This window comes from Balearica regulorum, chromosome 1 (assembly GCF_011004875.1).
Source record: "Balearica regulorum gibbericeps isolate bBalReg1 chromosome 1, bBalReg1.pri, whole genome shotgun sequence".
Classification (NCBI taxonomy): Eukaryota; Metazoa; Chordata; class Aves; order Gruiformes; family Gruidae; genus Balearica; species Balearica regulorum.
This window is the reverse complement of record NC_046184.1, coordinates 119,798,194-119,816,243: the sequence shown is the minus strand read 5'-3', so window position 1 is coordinate 119,816,243 and position 18,050 is coordinate 119,798,194. Positions and strand designations below refer to the sequence as shown.

Below are 18,050 nucleotides of genomic sequence, written 5' to 3'. Positions count from 1 at the left end.
GACTACCTGGGTTCCTAGTCACTTAACTGCTCAAGGGACTGTATCTCATTTTGCTTTGCACCTGCTTTATGTGGCTGAGAAGATGCCTGCAACAAATTTTCCCAGCTGTCAGCTTTTACTGGAGTGTGTTGTCCCTTCATGGTGCAAAGTGGTCCCAGGCCTCTTCCATTCCAAGCGCAGACTGCAACAGTCAGCACTAGGAAGGAACTTTCTGAAAAAAGGGGTGCTCTTGGACCATTGATTTCTGACAGAGGCAAAGTTTAGACTTTATTCTAGACTGTCCTTTTTTATTTGTATTTTTGATGCTGCTGGTATTTAACACTCAGAAATTCTTAAATTTTAAGGTGACACTTCATACAATCTGTTAAATCTAAAGAAAATACTTGATTGTTGTCCATTTCATCAATCACAGCACCACTAAGGAGGAAAAGAGAGGAAATATTAATGTCCAGGGCTGTGGCAAACCTGACACTCCACTGTGAGACAGTTAAGGCTTGTTGCTATAAACCTGCTGTAGTGCAGGAGAGCAGTCAACTGCTTAATTACACAATTTATCTTTTCTACTTTGATTTTTATTTTATCTAAATAATCTCAATGGTTTCTGCTCCAGATTTTCACTTTGATTCATATCTTTTATTTTATCTATATAAATATTTCATGCTGGATTTGATTAATCAAAGGGATGAGAAATAATTGTCCCTTTGTTTTGAAATTGTTATTCGTTTAGGACGAAACTTTCCCCTTGCATAAGCATTACAGGAATAGTATTTAGCCTTTGAAAAAGACAGGTAAGGTAATTTAAATATAAGTATCAATTGTTCAGAGACATTTTATTAATATTTTTGAATATGTTGAGTTGTCTGTTGCCCAAAGGTTATTCCAGTTCTTTCAAGAACTGAAGAGAAAACTGGAGCTTTAAGTGGTGAATCGGACAATATGGAAAGAAGACTTTGGAAGAATGTGAGGCACAAAAAGTTCGCTTCAAAAATCACAAACATGTTATTTAAACTTACTAAAACATGAAAGGCAACATGATGAAAAGGAAATGCACAACACTAAGCCTCTGCATTGCATTCTGGTACAGAGTTAAACAGATACAAATTTTTGTTATGTTACGTGCAAACTCCATGAAAGTTTTTACTTTTGGCATCATTATGGTAAAGATTCTTAAAGGGGGGACATAGACAACAGTGGAGGAAGGGAAGAGGAGGATCTCCCTTGGAGAGATAGTTTCATGGTTTGTTTTTGCATGTCTTCTTTCATCTCTCTCTTGCAGCTGATGCTGATCCCTCCAGGACATGAGATCCTACACAGAGCAAGCCCAAACCTGATTCAGGCTGGTAGTTTAAATGTAGCATCTTCTCTCTTATGCCTTAGAGACACCTCCTCCCGTCCATTAAAAAGGAGGATTGTGAAGCACCAGTTTCAGCTTGTTTTGTCTTGTGTAAGAGACAACGAAGCCTTGACAAATGACACCCTTATAGGCAGAAATATCAGCAGTGTTATTTGCTAGACTCTTATAGAAGACCTTCAAGTGCACAGCATGTATATATGTAGGAGCTGCAGCACCTTGGAGACCTGGAGGAAGGAGTGACATGCCAATAGACAATAAAGGTCACCTCTGTACAAACCAAAAAAAGCAAGTCCAGTCTTAGCTATGCCAACAGGTACACATATAGCAAATGCTAAACCCAGCCTAGATCTTTACACCTATCTCTGTCCAGTCCGGTTACATCTACCCAGACTGGCTATACAGTGCTCAGTCTCACTTTCTGTTTCTGAGTGTGATCGACTTGCAGCCCCACCAACCAGCTTGCCGTGAGATAAGCCAGTTTACTTGACAGGAGATTTCTCAAGTGCTAAAAGAAATTTTGTATCATCTGGCTGATGTATTCAGCACTTTGCCAGGCACAACGCGGCAGCGCTGTCTCCCCTGAAACGCAGGAGAAATTTCCTTGGCTATTATATTTTGTCACTTCCCCTTATCGCTTCAAGTAGTTGAGTCTAAGGAATTTTGACTAAACTTGCAAAAAATGTATCCTTCCCCTTCTGTTGTATGAGTAAGATAATGGTATCTATTTAATCTGAGATTCAGGAAGTGTCTCTTGTCCCGTCTCTATTGATCTGATAAACTGTTTATGTGCTCCTTTAACGGCGCAGTTAAGGGCATAGGTCTTTGCCTTGTTGCCCTGAAGTGCTTGCAGGTGCAGACTGTTTGTCACCTTGTCATTTCAGCTGGGGCGTCCACTGAGTGCTGCTGAGGTGCAGTCTTCCTCCTGTTTCCCTCAAGTATTATTGGTTTCAGTAATCCAATTGGAGGAATCTTTGACTTTCCTTCCCTTGGCCTGCTAACTGATGTCATCTCTTTGAAAATGCTGATGTCATCTCTGTCCAGGCTAAGTGTAGTCAGACTCAACCGCAAGCCATTTCAGTTCTGGCTTTAGAGGCATTGTAGAGGTCCATTCCTGCCAAGCAGGCTGTGGGGACAGGCCTGCGCCTGTTTGCTTGGGCCCTCGAATTTTAGCCATTGTTCTGGAGACAAAATACTTCAAAAGCCTTGTTTTCAGAATAGCATTTAGGCAATTGGTAGAACCTGTCTGAATTTCCCCCCCCTTCGTCTTATCTTTATTTTTGTTTATGTTCTTCAGGTATTTCCCTTCACTGTATTATATCTACAACTTTCATCAACTTTCCCTACTGCTCTCCCTTGCAACTTCTAGCCTGAGCTTGCTTCTGCTTACTGTAAAATACGATGTTTAGTTGGATCATATTTTACCATTAAGTAACATATAATTACATATCATCTTTGACTTGTCTCGGTTTCAATTAGGTTTTGATATATCTCTTGTTCTGTTACTCAGCTAATCACTTTCTTCCTATGGAATATCGTAGAGAAATATCTCTTTAATAAAAGATTCTGAAATCCAATTTTTGTTGTTGAATGTATCCAAGTAGCTTACGCATTGCTTTCCACCACAAAATGCATCTGGATTGTCAGCATTGTGTATATGTGTGTGTATTATAGCACTGCAATTATTTTCCAGGGATCTTAGTGTGTTTGTGTCTGCCATTAAGATGAATGTGTACCAGATGCTGTTTTAAAATGAAGCACTATTGTATAGGCTGATGGATGGAAAGTTTGTCAAAAGTAGTGAAAGCTTCTACAGGGGATACAAAGCAGCTGGAAAAATTCATTGTTATGTGCTGCTAGTATGAGTCTCTAGTTCAGCTGTGCTGCATTTTGATTAGAAAGTTAGATTCTATGGAAGTGTCAAACATAGTTCCTGATATCCTCTATTTTTATGGCATTTGCAATTTGGTATTCACCTCTTTATTCTTGGCCAGCAAATCTACCTTTCTTTATGTGAATGTCTGTTAAGAAGCGGTATAGCATAATAAAAGTTGGCAAATGCGAACTGTATTTATTACTTCTCTGTGCATGTCTTGTTGGCCAATGGAAATTAAAATGCCCTGTTGGTTGTTTCACTTGTATTTGTAGAGAATAGCTTGTACAGCAGATGAACAATGCCAATTTTTTTTTTTTTTTTTTTTTAGTTCTCTATTATGTTACCAACAATACTGTTCTCTGCTTCAAAGTATGACTATAATTAGAAATGTGATTATGTAAAAGTGGCACCATCTTATTCAGCCTGGCTTCTTCCTGTTCTTAGTGCTATTATGCCTAGTTTTGCTTTCCAGATATCCAAGTTTCTCCTAGGGCTGTGCCAACTAGGAATAATTTGTTTCTTGCAAGGGACTTTATTCTGTACTAGCACCTGTCTCATCTATATGCAGGGATTCATCAGCTCTAATGCTTGAAATCTCTTTTTTCTGAATCTCCAAGTACCTTTCATCCTGCTCTGTGATGCTCATTTATCTGGCTACCTCCTGCATGCCAGAAATCTTTCCCTATTGCTTTAGGAGGGTGTCGCTTACTTTTTTCTTTCTAGGGATTCCCAGAGCCAGTTCCACTCTCTTTTGAGGTGGTCTCTCCTAACGGTCAATACCAAGAAGATATTTAGAAAAGAATATCTTTCCACCTTCTATCTTCTCAAGATGTCAAAAAAAGAGAAGAAAAAAATAGTTCATTTTGTGCTCCAAGCTACCATAAAACTAAGTGACAGAGGCAGACAAGACACTTCATGACTGACTTAGTGTTGGAATTGCAAGTTATTTCTGCAGGAAATTTCTGTCTTGTGCAAATGAAGACTAACTTTGAAATCTGTCTTGAGGCTCACTTGGGCCTGATGCACTATGGTCACTCTTTCAAAAACTTATTCCTTACTAGACTTTCTTTAGAAAATCATGTCAGAAACTACTACATTCAAGATATAGTGAGATAGGCTAGTTTCTGTGTTTGTGTCAAATAAAATTGGCAAGTTTTTTACAAGTTAGCAGTATATGCAAATATACAGCAGAGTGGTTGTATTGGTAATGTCTCCTACTGTTTACTGGAAAAAAAAATCTTGCTTTAAGCTGATATGCTCTCAGACAGAGAGTTAGGAAGGTGTTTTGGATGAAAAGTTGAGGAACCTTCAAACCACCTGGATCCTTCAAGCCCTCCAGGTAATAGTTGAATAGCCCATGGCAGAAGTGTTCAGAAGAATGAAGGCTAATCTTGTGCTCTGACCAATAGTGACTTTTTCCAGTGTTACAGAATTTGTGGTTTAAGGTTGGGAGGGGGGACTATAGTCGCATGGATGGCAGAACTGGGATTACCATTAGCATACTTTGTACATAGGCTTATAGGTCTTTGTTAGAAAGACTTGATCAAATTAGATAATGCATTTGTTAAGTTGTATCTGCATTAAGTATAGATGTGTATTATTATTATAAGCAATTACGGGGATTTTTTGATTGCTCAATTCTTTTTATTACTTTATAAATCATTTTGACATGGAAAGATTGTAAAAATAATTTTATAAATTCTAACAGAAACTGTCTGTGTTCCAGGTAGAAATTTAGTTGCTAGAAATTTCATGGAAGTAGATTACTTCTGGATTTTTGCTGGCCTTTCAAAGAATGCTGCATCAGCAAATGCAAAAGTGATCAGATCTATTTAAGTTTACACTACAAAGCAAGGGATTTCCCATTTTACTTTTGGATGTAAACCACTTAGTGTGTGGTTTAATCTGGTGATATTTTCTTCTAAAATGAAAAACATTTTATGAGAGCTTGCAGTAGGATCCAGAGGTTTTGATCACCTTCCCTAGGCATTGTGTTTGATTTTGTGGCAAGTGACACTCAAATTGGTTTTTTTGTGTGAAATTTCTTAGGTTTTCAAGGTCTGTTCTTTTTCTTTTTCTGTCTTGCAGTTTTCAGTGAAGATCTACATGCCAGTCTATATTTTGTCAATGCATCTCTGCAAGAGGTAGTGTTTGCTAGCACCACAGGGACATTGGTACCCTGTCCAGCAGCAGGGATCCCCCCTGTGACGCTCAGATGGTACCTAGCAACGGGCGAGGAGATCTACGATGTCCCAGGGATCCGCCACGTCCACCCCAATGGCACTCTCCAAATTTTCCCCTTCCCTCCTTCAAGCTTTAATAACTTAATCCATGATAACACTTACTATTGCACAGCTGAAAATCCTTCAGGGAAAATCAGAAGTCAGGATGTTCACATTAAGGCCGGTAAGTACAGTCTTTAATTGGCTTCAAATGGGCTTGAGGAGACAGTAAACCTGGGTGTTTCAGACAAAGAGAAGCACCAGCTGTGAATCAAAAGATCAGCCAGAAGCGTAACGTCTGAACTCTTCGCAATATTAAGTAAAATAGTGGATTCTTCCCTGTCCTCCCTGATTTTATTTATTTTGGTGGTAAAAAGTTAGTTTTCCAAAGATCATAATCAGTTAATCTTCTGCACAAGTATAAGGAAAAAACAACTGATAATGAAATCATTAATCAGATCATGCTTACTCATCAAAGAGCTGTGAGAGAAAAAGATGCAGTCTTTGGATTTTGTAAAAGGGCTGGAAGAAAAGAGGAATGCTTGCCTAATTACATCCCTCCCCATTTGCTTGTATTCAGATGTGCTTTGTTTTCAGAGAGAAACTTATGTCCTGTGTAGCGATTCAGCATCTGACATTGGTCCATAGGCAGTGCTTTCTGTTTAAGCTAAAAGATGCAAATAAGCCTAATGGGTTTGCCTCTGTTTTCTATACTGACTGTGTGCAGACTGGGTCAGCCAGTGGAGAATTAGAGTGGCATCAAAATCAGGCCTTTTGTTACAACACATAAACACATGATTGCATAGTTTTTGAAGGTTTTGTCTACACGCTTCAGTTAATTAAAATATTCAAACAAACAAACAAAAGCTAGTCTGGGAGCTGACCCTTGGCTAATACAAATCCTCATAACCTCTTTGTTGTTGGTGGAGCTATGTTAGTCTTTTCTCAGAAGAGAAGTAACTTTCCTTTGGAGATATGCCTACACAGGAGTTACATAGGGAAAACTGTGAACAGTTAGCAAGTAGATTTGTCTGTGACTCTTTAAATAAGAGAATGTATTCTCTTCTTATTACTGATAAATTAACATTCAGAAATCTGTAGTTTGTAGACAATTAGGAGGCAAGAATATGGGACCCTTACAACTCAGGATATTCTATGATTCTATGATTCTTTTATTTCTCCATATGATTCAGTTTCTCAGTTAACGTGAGGTTTGGATAACAAGTTAAACAGGTCCCCTTTCTTCATATGAACTGATACTGTGTGTCAGAGCTGTCATTGTGCCTGATGGTAGACAATAGCTATTAGTATCTTTTCCAAAGGCTTCTGTGATCCCTCAATCATAGGAAAATACAATTTTTGAGAGAGTCTTCTGTGCATAGCAGTAAGTGTATTTTATGTTCAGATGATAAGCCCTATGGTGCTCAGATATGAAGTGATAAACTTCATTTGTTTGTGTATTACTTTCAATTACATTTCTGTTCATGTGAAATCTGTACACAGTTTCAGATTGGCCCTAATTAGCACGATTTTTGGGGGTCTTTTTCTAATCTCTTTTCTTCTCCATCTCCTCCTCTTTCCAGTGCCCTCCAACAGCAATAGGATTTCCTAGGACTACAGAAGCAATCAGTGGAGCATCTGATCATAGCACAGTCATAGAAAGACTAATATAGCGCTGCCCATTCTCACAGTCAGCTCGAGAAAGGCTGAAGCTCATTTACCTGCTTCCCCAAGAGTATGGGTAGCAGAGATAAGGGTTCCAGCTCTCAGATGATTGAAATAATGGTTTTGCATGTAATTTTGCATATAATGCAACACACATCCCCACCCCCCAAAAAAACACAACCCCAACACCTATACACTCAAACCCAATCCTCTTCCAGACCAGTCCTGCGTGGCAGTAAAGGTGCATATCTCCATTTCATCTTCAAGCTTTCCTGTGCAATCACGGCAGGGAAGAATCTATCTTTTTAGCAAGGCTGAAATTCTCATATAAATTCATGACTCTGGGACTTGGGATTTAAAAAAAACCAACAAAAAAACCCTAACATAAAAATCAGCAAGTCATTTACGGAAACTGGCAAAACTAAGATCTGGAAATAACTGAGGGGCCTCTGAAATACTGTAAACTTTTTAAGCAAGGAAATGAATAAACCTCTTTCCAGTTTTTGTGTCACATGTATGGTTTCTGTGTTTGCTTTTAGTGAAATGATCAACTGGGCAGATTTTCAAAATGGCCAACTGTTCTGAAAAATACAAATACCTTTAGCAGTGTGTTAGGGTATCACTGCTAAACAAGCCTTTTCTGTAAATGATGGTTGGAGCATGAGCATTAGGCAAAAAGTCAGCCTCATTAAGATGATCTATGTGCCATTCCCTCCAGTGTAGAACAAGATTAGGGGGCTGCTTCATCACAAGACAGCCAGTGTTGTAAAGCTGCTGCATTAAAGGTTTTTTTAAGATTAGTTCAGCACTTATAACAGGGTTAAGAAACTTAACCTTTGATTAAAAATAAATTATTGATTTTAAAAAAAAAAACCTAGTGGTTTTTATCTTATTTGAAGATGGATTTGTTTTGATTTTTAAAAAGATATTTAATTTATAATTAAATTTATTTACTTTTGCTTAGAGTTCCTAACTGTTATATTCCCAACTGATGGAGAACTTCAGTCTGCCTTTTTGCAGTGGTAGCACTGAACCTGAAAACTTAATGCTGTTTGTATTTGTGGAAACTAGTTACATTTGAGTGCTCTGCCTTTTTTCTTGAAATACATTGTAAGTGGGGTTGACATTTAGAAATTCCAGTGCTCCTGGTGGATAGAAATACTTTTGCAAATTCTGTAGAGGATTTACTGACTCTTCAGTCTAGAATCAATGTGGTTAAATGTAATTTGTAGAGGTTGGTATATGTTTGTGGGCAGGATACGCAGGCAAGCAATGTCACTGTAATGTGGCACTTCAGCATTGCTGACTTGGTGATGCTGCTGCACTGGGGTTGTTCTTCCCAATAACTTTTACCCTCAGGCGTATGCATGCCTAGACACACATGTCATTTTCCAATGCATTCATCCCTATTTTCATTGCAACTGTTTGTCACTTCAAGATACATGACTTTGTTCACCACCTCAAGTTATATAACTATATTGGCTGTGGTGATTTCCTTTTTTTTTGCACCTTGACCTGATGGTCCTGTGGAGAGTCTATGTTGCTGCTTGTCCTTCTTGTCTTACCCATTTACTTGTAGTAGACAACATCTGTTTCTTCTCTGCTCTACCACCTTCTCCATTAACTGTTGCTCACAGAATTTTTCATCCCTCGTTCTTTATTGAATTGTTTCAGTGCCAGGATTTTCCTTCTTTCCATTCTCCTACCCAATGCAACTTCCTCTCATCCCAGCAATAGTAGTTTGGTGTGAAGGATTTCTCCATTTCTTTTTTCTCTTCATCCATTAAATTAATTCTTCCAGATTCTAGACATATCCTGGATCTAAGTGCTCCAAAGTGCTGTTTTTAAATACAACTCCAAATCATAGTTTCTGTTTTCTTACCTTTAAGATATGTCTTTCAGAGCTGGTCAATTGAATGTAGCTCTTACCTTACTTACTATTGTTTCTCTGTGTTTCTGAGACACTTTGCTTTTTCTCTGGCTGTCACCTCCATCAATTTTATGCTTTGGTTCTCACTTCTTGAAAATCCTAAATGACACTGACCTTCTCTTCTACCCTCTGGACGTCTAATTCACACACAGCACTTGTATGTATTTTGTACCCTTTGACAGAGCAAAAACCAACTTGTGATGGGAAACATGGCATGAGAAACTAGACAAGTAACAGAAGACATAACACCATTTGCCCATATAAATATGCAGTTCTTACAAAAGTCTTTCTTCTTGCCCTCAGAATTAAGTAGGGGAAGAACACAGAAATATGGTGAAATGCAAATTTTGAGGAAACAAAAAGATCTGGGAATGCTTCCATACTAACTTGCAATCAGCCTTGCAAAACTGTATAATTTACTGAGGTAAAAGAATTCACCAACCTGAGTAACCTTCTTGGGGGAACTTTGCGAGGCAAATCAAGGAAGTGGATGCAATGTGTGATTACGACTTGTCTAATGAAACCTCTTCTTCTATCTTCAGTTTTACGGGAACCCTATACAGTCCGTGTGGAGGACCAGAAAGCCATGAGAGGCAATGTAGCAGTGTTCAAGTGCATTATCCCCTCCTCTGTGGAGGCATACATCACTGTTGTCTCATGGGAGAAAGACACAGTCTCGCTTGTCTCAGGTAGGCTGTTATGGCTTTCTTTTCCAATTGGCAATGGCAGCTACGGTTCCTGGCTTCCCCCCCACCCCAAATGCCTGATGTTTACTTTGAGTCAATTATAGTGGAACGGTATGTCATCCTTCCAGTAACGTATTTCACATTAGCATTGCTGCATCCCTATGACTGTGTGTGACATGAAGGTTTTAGACAGCCCTGCTTTTTCTAGCATGCTTGAGGGGAAAATAACATGGTTTTTGTTTTATACCAGACATAAAACCAGCTTCCTGGTGCTGTGGCAATGGGTCCACATTTTAACATTGATAGGGAACTCCTATGTGCTAAAGAGTGTCATAAAGCATGTGTTGGGTTGTAATTGTTTTTCAGTAGTAATATTAGTCATGGATTAGAAGAAATCCTGAGTTTAAATGTGTCTGGTTATGTTTAAATGAGGTATGTAATTGATATTTATACTTTCATAACATTTTAATCTCAAATATCTTTATAGATAACACTGGAGGATTAAGCACACAGTAAACTGTGCAGTATGTTAAACATTTTGAAGTGAAACAATCTATTCTAAAGCAGTTATATGCATTAATCTATTTACTGACAAAGTGAGGAAATATGAGGCATTGTTCAGGAAGTAGAGGGAATTCAGGTAAAGAATATCCAACATTTTAATGCATAAACATTGTAAGAAATTCATCGGAGAAAATATATGTGGGAAAAATGTTTTCAGTATAGTACATACCTAAATTATATATTACGCACTGTGCAGCTGTTTTTACACATACAAATGATTTATGTGTGCAGAAACTTGAAATATATTGTTCTAGGGTAACGTAGAATGGAAAAAAATAGTTTGAGTTAAATGTTGCTGCAGAGTATACTTAAGAACATGTTTGTGTTTATGATCGCACACTATGTAGAAATGTTTTTTTTTTTACTTCTCAGTATATTAATAACCTTTCTTTTCTGATAAATGTGGCATTGATGAAAATATCTATGTTTCTATATGATTCATATTATAGATTTTATTTCTCTATGTTTTATTAATTCTTTACATAAGCTTGTTTTTTGTTTTGTTTGTGTTTTTGTTTTGTTTTGTTTTAATACATTTCAAATAGCTTTCTAAGGATTTGGTAAATATTTAAGTACCATATGATTGATGATCAGTTGTCCTATACTACTGGTGCACTGTTTAAGCTCGGTAAATCCATGTCCTTGTTATGCTCTTGGATTTTGATATGGCATATTATTTTTGTCATTGAGCAACTGAAATTGAGTGTGTTCCCACGAAGAGTTCTGTAATATCTGAATTGTAGGACTCACACTTCAGTTAATAGAGTTGGGTCAGAGTTGCATTTCAATATGCAAATAAGCTTTCCAATATTCTGTATATAATGATACAGAATTATGCTTAAGATTATCTAAACTATGCTTAAGATTATCTAATGCAACAGTGGATGGATGCATTTACTTTGATTCATCTTAACATAGAGCACTACATGATACACGTACATCTGTGCTTGTGAATATCAGCTGGAGGAAGAGAATGTGTATATCTGCATGGCTAACTACTTTGGGGTTTTTTTTGTAAGTTTATTCATTCTGTATTATAAGAAAACGTGCATATTTTCTCTGTCAACATAGATTGTCTCCTCTCAATCTGATTTTTTTTTTGTCTTGAGCATTAGTACCTCGTACTTCTCTGATATGTTTGAGTGGCTCAATCCTGCCCTTCACCCTGCAATCAGGAGTAGGGCACGCAGGCCTCTGTAACCCCTTCTTTAGGGAGGAAAGCGTGGCATTTCTGCAGACCATCATGGCTGCTATTTTAAGACAATTTCATTCCAGTTAGTTTATATTGATTTTAACCCCAAACTTCTGGGGAATAAAAGTGTGTAATAACATTTAACTACTATATGGACCTAAATTTAATTTTTTTTTTTTTTTTTTCCATTTTTTTCCTTAAGGCGACTTCTGACTGTGGTTGACTGGGATACAATCATTAAAAACCTATTACAAATTTCAACACTTTAAAAACCCAGTTTCTAATTATCTCATAATCCCTTAATTCAACAGTTAGATATCTAAATAGAAATAAACCACAATTCATTAAGTCTGATGCTATTAAAAATCTCAGTTTCATATTGGATCACATCACAGAAAAGATTTAGTTTCAGAGGTGAAATCACAGGTTAGTTTACAGGTCAATGCTATCTGTCATGCAAGGGCAAAAGTGAGGCAGGAAAACATTGCTCCAGTATAACCACAATGATTGTAAGATTTGTTTCTTCACCATTTATACTCTTTAACTGTATCTTAATAGTGAGAGCATTCAAAAACCAGAACCCACACGTGTTTCATAAAACAATTGCTTTGAGTTTACCCATAATCAATTTTGCAATAATCTGGCCATGAACTCAAATGGTAGATATTGATTAATCCTGTCGTCTTAAAATGCCAGTGCTGATGAATAGGATGCAAGACATAACATGGCTATTGAGCTGTTTTCCACTAATGATCAATATTCTGAGTAAATGCATATGCTTGCTTATACAGCCACTGTGAGCATGTTTTTTCTCTGCGTGCTAGACCAGATTCACTGGTATGCTTTTTATCTCACCATTTAATACTGGCAAACATCAAGTTCTGATTTGTTTTTTTCTTGTTTCTTAATATAACTGATTTATTGATTACCCATTAACATCAGCAAATATGAGAGCCGTCTTGAGGGGAAATCTCTATTGTGAAAGAGCAGGAATATAAAAAGATATACACTCACAGAGTGAAGATTATCATGATTTGAGGTGGACAAGGCTTTTGTGGGAAAACTGGATAGTGTTTACTTGCAAAGAAAGAAAAAGGAAGGGGGACACAGAGAGGAAAAAGATGAGAAGGATATTTTTACTAGAGATGATATATCTATTTCAAATAAAAGAAGTAGCCCAGGAAGCTTACACCTTACAGGAGGGAATAGGAGACCTCATATGTCAGGAAGCAGGGCAACTTTTCAGTGGGGATGCTCCATATGCAAGTGGTCAACAGAGGAGATTTTTTTAAAATTTTTTTTCTTCTTCTCTCTCTTTTTTTTTTTTTTTCCTGAAAGGCTTAAACCCCAATACAATACTTGCAAGTACAATTTAGAGTAAATGTTTCACATACTATTCTATCTGTAATACCATTCTGACTACTCGGATAGAGAGATCTGTAGATGACCCAGAATCCTTTATTTCAGCTGTTTTTTACTGTTCTGTATATCAGTTCTCTTTTCATGTAAATTCAACATTTAAAAAAAAAAGCAAAGTGTTTTTACTTTTATAATGTAAAAAAAAAATAAATTAAAAATCTAGCTTTTTAGAAGGAGTGTTTAAGAGGTGTATTCCTTGATTAAGATGATGAGTTTGTTTTGTTCTTTCAGCAGTGTACTATCCTGGACATATCTGCTTTTGTCTGTATGCTTAGTTCACAGAGAGCACAGTGATGTCCATAGTAATCGAAGTGTGTAATAAATATGGCTGGGCAAAAGCGTCTTCTGTTTCCTGGCTGCAATTTTATGTCATGCCTCCAGGTTGTTGTAAAGTAATTGGGCGTTGAAACATATTAAGACACATTGCTAGCGCATTTCCAAGGCGTGTCCACATAGGTCAGACTCCCTGTTCAATAAAGGGGAAGGTGCCTATGTTTGGAGCCAGAAATACTGAATTCTATGAAGTTACCATGTACAAGGACTGCTGTGGACTGAAAAGGGGGGTGTGTGTGCGCGCGCTTGTCTGTCTGTCAGGGGAACAGCTAAATAATTGGGATTTTGTCTTTCACTGTGATAGTGAATCCGAGGCCAAAAAGCTTTTTCAGGGTGTTCTCTAGGGGCCAAGGTAGAGGGAAAAAGATTTTTGAAGTAAGACAAAACCAGTTATTTGGATTAATTTATTTCAGGGAAAAATAGAAAACCCTAGCTTCCAACAGCAAATACACAGAAATCTTTTCATACCGGAAAGATCCATTTTGAATAATAATTGTTAGATGAAGTATTCAGCCATCTCCACTAGATACAGCTGCGTTTCAAACTCTCCTGATAGACAAGGACAGCAGCAGACCTCTGCAGTTGTCAACGTGCTACAAATGCATAAAGTGTGTCTTATTTGCCCATCTGTGTCTTCTAGTAAAAGCAAAAAAACTTTCCTGTGGTGTGTGTCTTGCCTAAAAATCTCTGAGATATTGGCAAAATAGCAGGACCAATGGTAACTCTGAGAAGTTTTACGGGGCTCACGAAGTGCAGGACACTGCTTTAGCAAGCTCTACAGCTGTAACTTCAGGATCTCTTTTCCGAAGATCCTGCTTTTCTGAAGAATTGTATACTGTCAGGTGACTTGAAACTGAATCTGAAATTCATTTGAATTATAGTAAGTAATATAATGATGTGCAGTTTTCTCTTCTATCAGTAACCAGCTCTTACGTGTTGTCATTAGATGACGCTAAACACAAAAGCTTAAATAATCCTAGAATGTTGTATGACTGATAGCTGCATATGCCTTGCTCAAAGTTCAAGCTTCCTTTCTTGTTACTGCTTTCCGTCACAAACCATTCCGCCCCCAAAAAGTGACTTTTGGAATAGGCTTTGTGTTGACATTGTAACCATTGAAAGCAGCCTAGGCCCTGCAGCACCAAAGAGTGCAGCCAAGTATGTTTTTGTAATAACAGCCATAAAAACACAGAGCAATATTATAGAGAAGTGCCACAGCACAGATCGTGCTTCCACTCCTGTTAAGCAAGTGCAAGGCAGACGGAAGACTAGTGCTTGGCTCGTAGGATTTCTTCTTCACACGCAGACCGGTGAAGCTGGACTAGGAGGGAAGGTAAAGACAAAATAACTGCTGATTCTTCTCTGCCTAGGTGAAAGCAAAGAGCAGAGTCTGTTCATGTATTAATTAGCCCCAGAGAGAGCAAAGGATGGGTGTGGTTATAGGGGAAGGAGGATAGAAAGGGATTATTAAAAATAAAGGTCACTGGAAGGGATCGGCAAAGAGGAGAATGAAGAGCAGATGGAAACAAAGAGGAAGGCTGAAGAATTGCATTTGGTCTGTCACTACATATCCTGTACTTCTGTTATGAATGCCTCCTATCCCGATGCTGATAACTATGAGGGATTTTGAGTTTTTCCATGTATCTGAATAGCTTAGTGCCAAGAGCAGGATCATGAATAGGTTCATGCCCTGACCTTTCTGAATTCCCATTTTCCTGCCTAATGACATACCATGCAAGAGTCTGTCTGATTTATACATAGAGTGTGACTGCTTAGAAAGGGTAGAAAAGGAGAGAGACAGATAATAACGACTGTGCACAATAGCATATTTAAATCTGCACTGAAAGAATAGCAGCTTTGAGGAAAAGGTGTGTAAGCATGAGTGGAACGCAGTTCCCTGAAGGGCTGTGATTGACGTGCAGATGACAGCCGATGAGCCTTCCAGCCAGCATACTTTCCATTGGCCAGAAATTAGACACACTGGACCACGGCTTGAGAAGTGTCACTGATGTACAATGACCTACATTTGGTGTAATGAATTGCATTATTTATTTACACATAGTTCCTCAAGTCTTGTCTTTAAAAGGCTCAGGGTGTCTTGGATCTCTTTCTGCACAAAGGGCTTTTCTGAACTGCTGCGGTTGACAGTAAGCAGTCAATGTTTGACAGTAGTTATCACGTGGTGGCATCTAAAATACAGCACTGCAGTTTTCGTTTGTGCTGGGGTTTGGAGATTACAGCAGTGGTTCGGTTTACACAGAGCGATTGCTGCCTTTTTTCAGCCATGAGGTTTGTACATCGTGAGGAAAAAAAAAAATCTCTCTTTATGGAGTGGTCCTGTGTGCAGAGTCCTGTGTTCAGAGTTAGATTATTGCTGATGATCACAGGGATTAAATCCAGCCATTTGACTGAGGCTGTGTCTAGTAGAGATGAGCTGTGATCTTTCCTGGTTTTGTTTGATGTCAGGGCTTGCCAAGCAGCAAGCATTGAGCAGACACTTAACCTATGCCACTGAATGCACTAGATGCAAGACTTTTTCTGGTTCCAGGTGGAGTGAGATGAAAAGCACAAATTTTTATGCTTAAATATTAGCGACACATAAAATCAAAAAAAAATCTGAATGTAAGCTACCTTCTACCAGAAATATGTCCATTAGATTTAATTCTTCTATTCAAAGTTGTGATAGCGCACAGAAAGTAAAGCAATCAAACCCCTGTATCTGCTGAGCTTCCTTGACTCCCTGGAAAGCTAATGCAAGTAATGTTCAGCAATGCTTAGGTCAAACTGTAGGTTTGCTGCTACAGTAATGTGTTTTCTAAGCTTCTTGAAGACATGTAAAGTGCACTTGCCCACCTCTAAAGGCAACATATTGCTTCCTCACTTTCTCTTTCAACAAGGTTCTTTTCCTAAGGGACCTAGGAAAGAAGTCATTTACTTTATTATTTAAGAAATGTGTAGTTATCTGCATTTTTCCTGAGAGCACTCTTCTTTTAAGAGGAGAGTATCTTTTAATCCTAGAAAGTAGAGATGGTAAATACTTCGCACTTCGCTTGTGCAAACGTTTTTCACGCTCTCCTTTGCCTTATTGTAAACTAAAATTGTAACTGAGCAAGGCAATGTACTTACGCTGTTCATTGGAGGACCTTTCCTCTGGCTACTCTGCAGCCTGTGCTTGGTGTTTGCTTCCTACTCCGTTACGCTGGAGTATTTTCATAAGGTGAATCATTTTAAAATAATGGCTGTGGAATTGGTAGGATTAGACGCAAGGATTTCAACAGCTTTGTGGGTGGCACAAGTGTTTAGAGTGACTTGAAGGGATGAAAATGGAAAGCATCTGATCCACATATCAAAGAATCACATTTTGATAGCACAAAGCGAGTGACACGATTGTAGGCGAAGGAGTGGTTTCTGGCCATTTAATCAGCACAGAGAGGCGTGCTTGTGAAATGCAGGTGTTAATATCAGAGAGACTATTGTCTTCCTGTGGAGGGAACTTGCAGATTTTCCTCAGCATGACTGGACGTTTTGGCTCCTCTGAGGGTGCAGAATATCTGTGGATGTTTGTGAGAGATGGAGGAGAAAAATGTATTTTATTTTAAGTGGGGTGTCTTGGTGGTTAAAGTGCAGAAAGCCAAAATTTTCTCTGTCTCGCTAAGTCCAGCAATTTTAATACTAATAGGGTTCACAACTAGTAGCAGTGATTTTGGCATTTCAGTAACGAAGTGTGCCGAGGAGACAAGTGTATTGTAACTTTTTTTTCCCCTTTGCTGCTGCTCTGTTTTGAATAGCCTTCTATTTCCATCAATTGGAGGGATCCTTTCCCTCTCCTCACTTAAAAACCAAACAAAAAAGCTCCCAACAACACCCAATCCTCTTTTTCTATTTTTTTTTTCTCAACCCTTTATTTTTTTCCCCTCTCTACTTACACAATTAAAGCTCATGAAAAGCTTGATTGGATTCAGGCTCCCTTCAGAATTGCTTCTTGTGCTCTTGTGATTTAAAAAGAGAAGGAGAGAGGGAGACTGTAACTCTGCTTTCTGTGTTGAGGCTTCAAATATTTGGATTTATTTATTTATTAAATCCTCTCTTTCCCTCTCTGTATCCATGAGTGTGTGTACACACACACACAGCCCCCCACCCCCCCCACCTATCACATCTCTCTACGGGCCTGAGGGTCTGCTGGACCATGCATAACATTATCCAATCTGATGCCCTAACTGTTCTGTTTTACCACCTTGTTATTGATGTTGCCAGTCATGAAGAGGTTTCTTTCAGCATGGTTGAATTCAGTGGCACAGTTAGTCTCTCACTGGAAATATGTGTGTCACATTATTTTCTCTCCAGATGTACTTGAAATTTCTTTCATTTTCCTGGGGTGAATCCCATTTTATCATCTGGCCAGCTTTTTCTAGTCCTCTCAGTTCCTCTAATATTAATTCTCTCTGGGGTTTGTAAAACCTTCAAAAATAAATATGGCCTGCATTTTAATCAACTTGATGTTTACCAGATCTTTATTAAAGGTGAAATAAGATCAGACTGACAGCTAACCTTCAGAGGTGTTCACTTAACATTTTTCCATTTTATCTTTGCTCTTTGTTTACAATTCTTCAGGCAGTTTTTGGTTCATATAATTTTTCTTGAATTGAATATTTGAAGCAATATTTTTATTGCTTTGGTTTGATATGCAGTATTTGGGGGCGGTCTGATTTGTAGACTGCAAGGTTCGGTGCTGTCAGATTTGGTTTCAAAGGGCTAGGAGCAGAAGCATACTTCGGTGAATCACTGTGCTGGTTTTAGGTCTAATTTTATTAT

General features: G+C 38.2%; 1 protein-coding gene across 2 annotated transcripts in view; it reads left to right on the top strand.

Moving 5' to 3' along the window:
* DSCAM (DS cell adhesion molecule) overlaps positions 1-18,050 on the top strand; it is a 471,940-nt gene that overhangs the window by 65,870 nt on the left and 388,020 nt on the right. For both annotated transcript variants that reach the window (XM_075772425.1, XM_075772430.1), the window contains exons 2-3: positions 5,316-5,633; positions 9,587-9,733. In XM_075772425.1, coding sequence (XP_075628540.1) covers positions 5,316-5,633; positions 9,587-9,733 — 465 coding nt within the window. The remainder of the gene's footprint in view (positions 1-5,315; positions 5,634-9,586; positions 9,734-18,050) is intronic.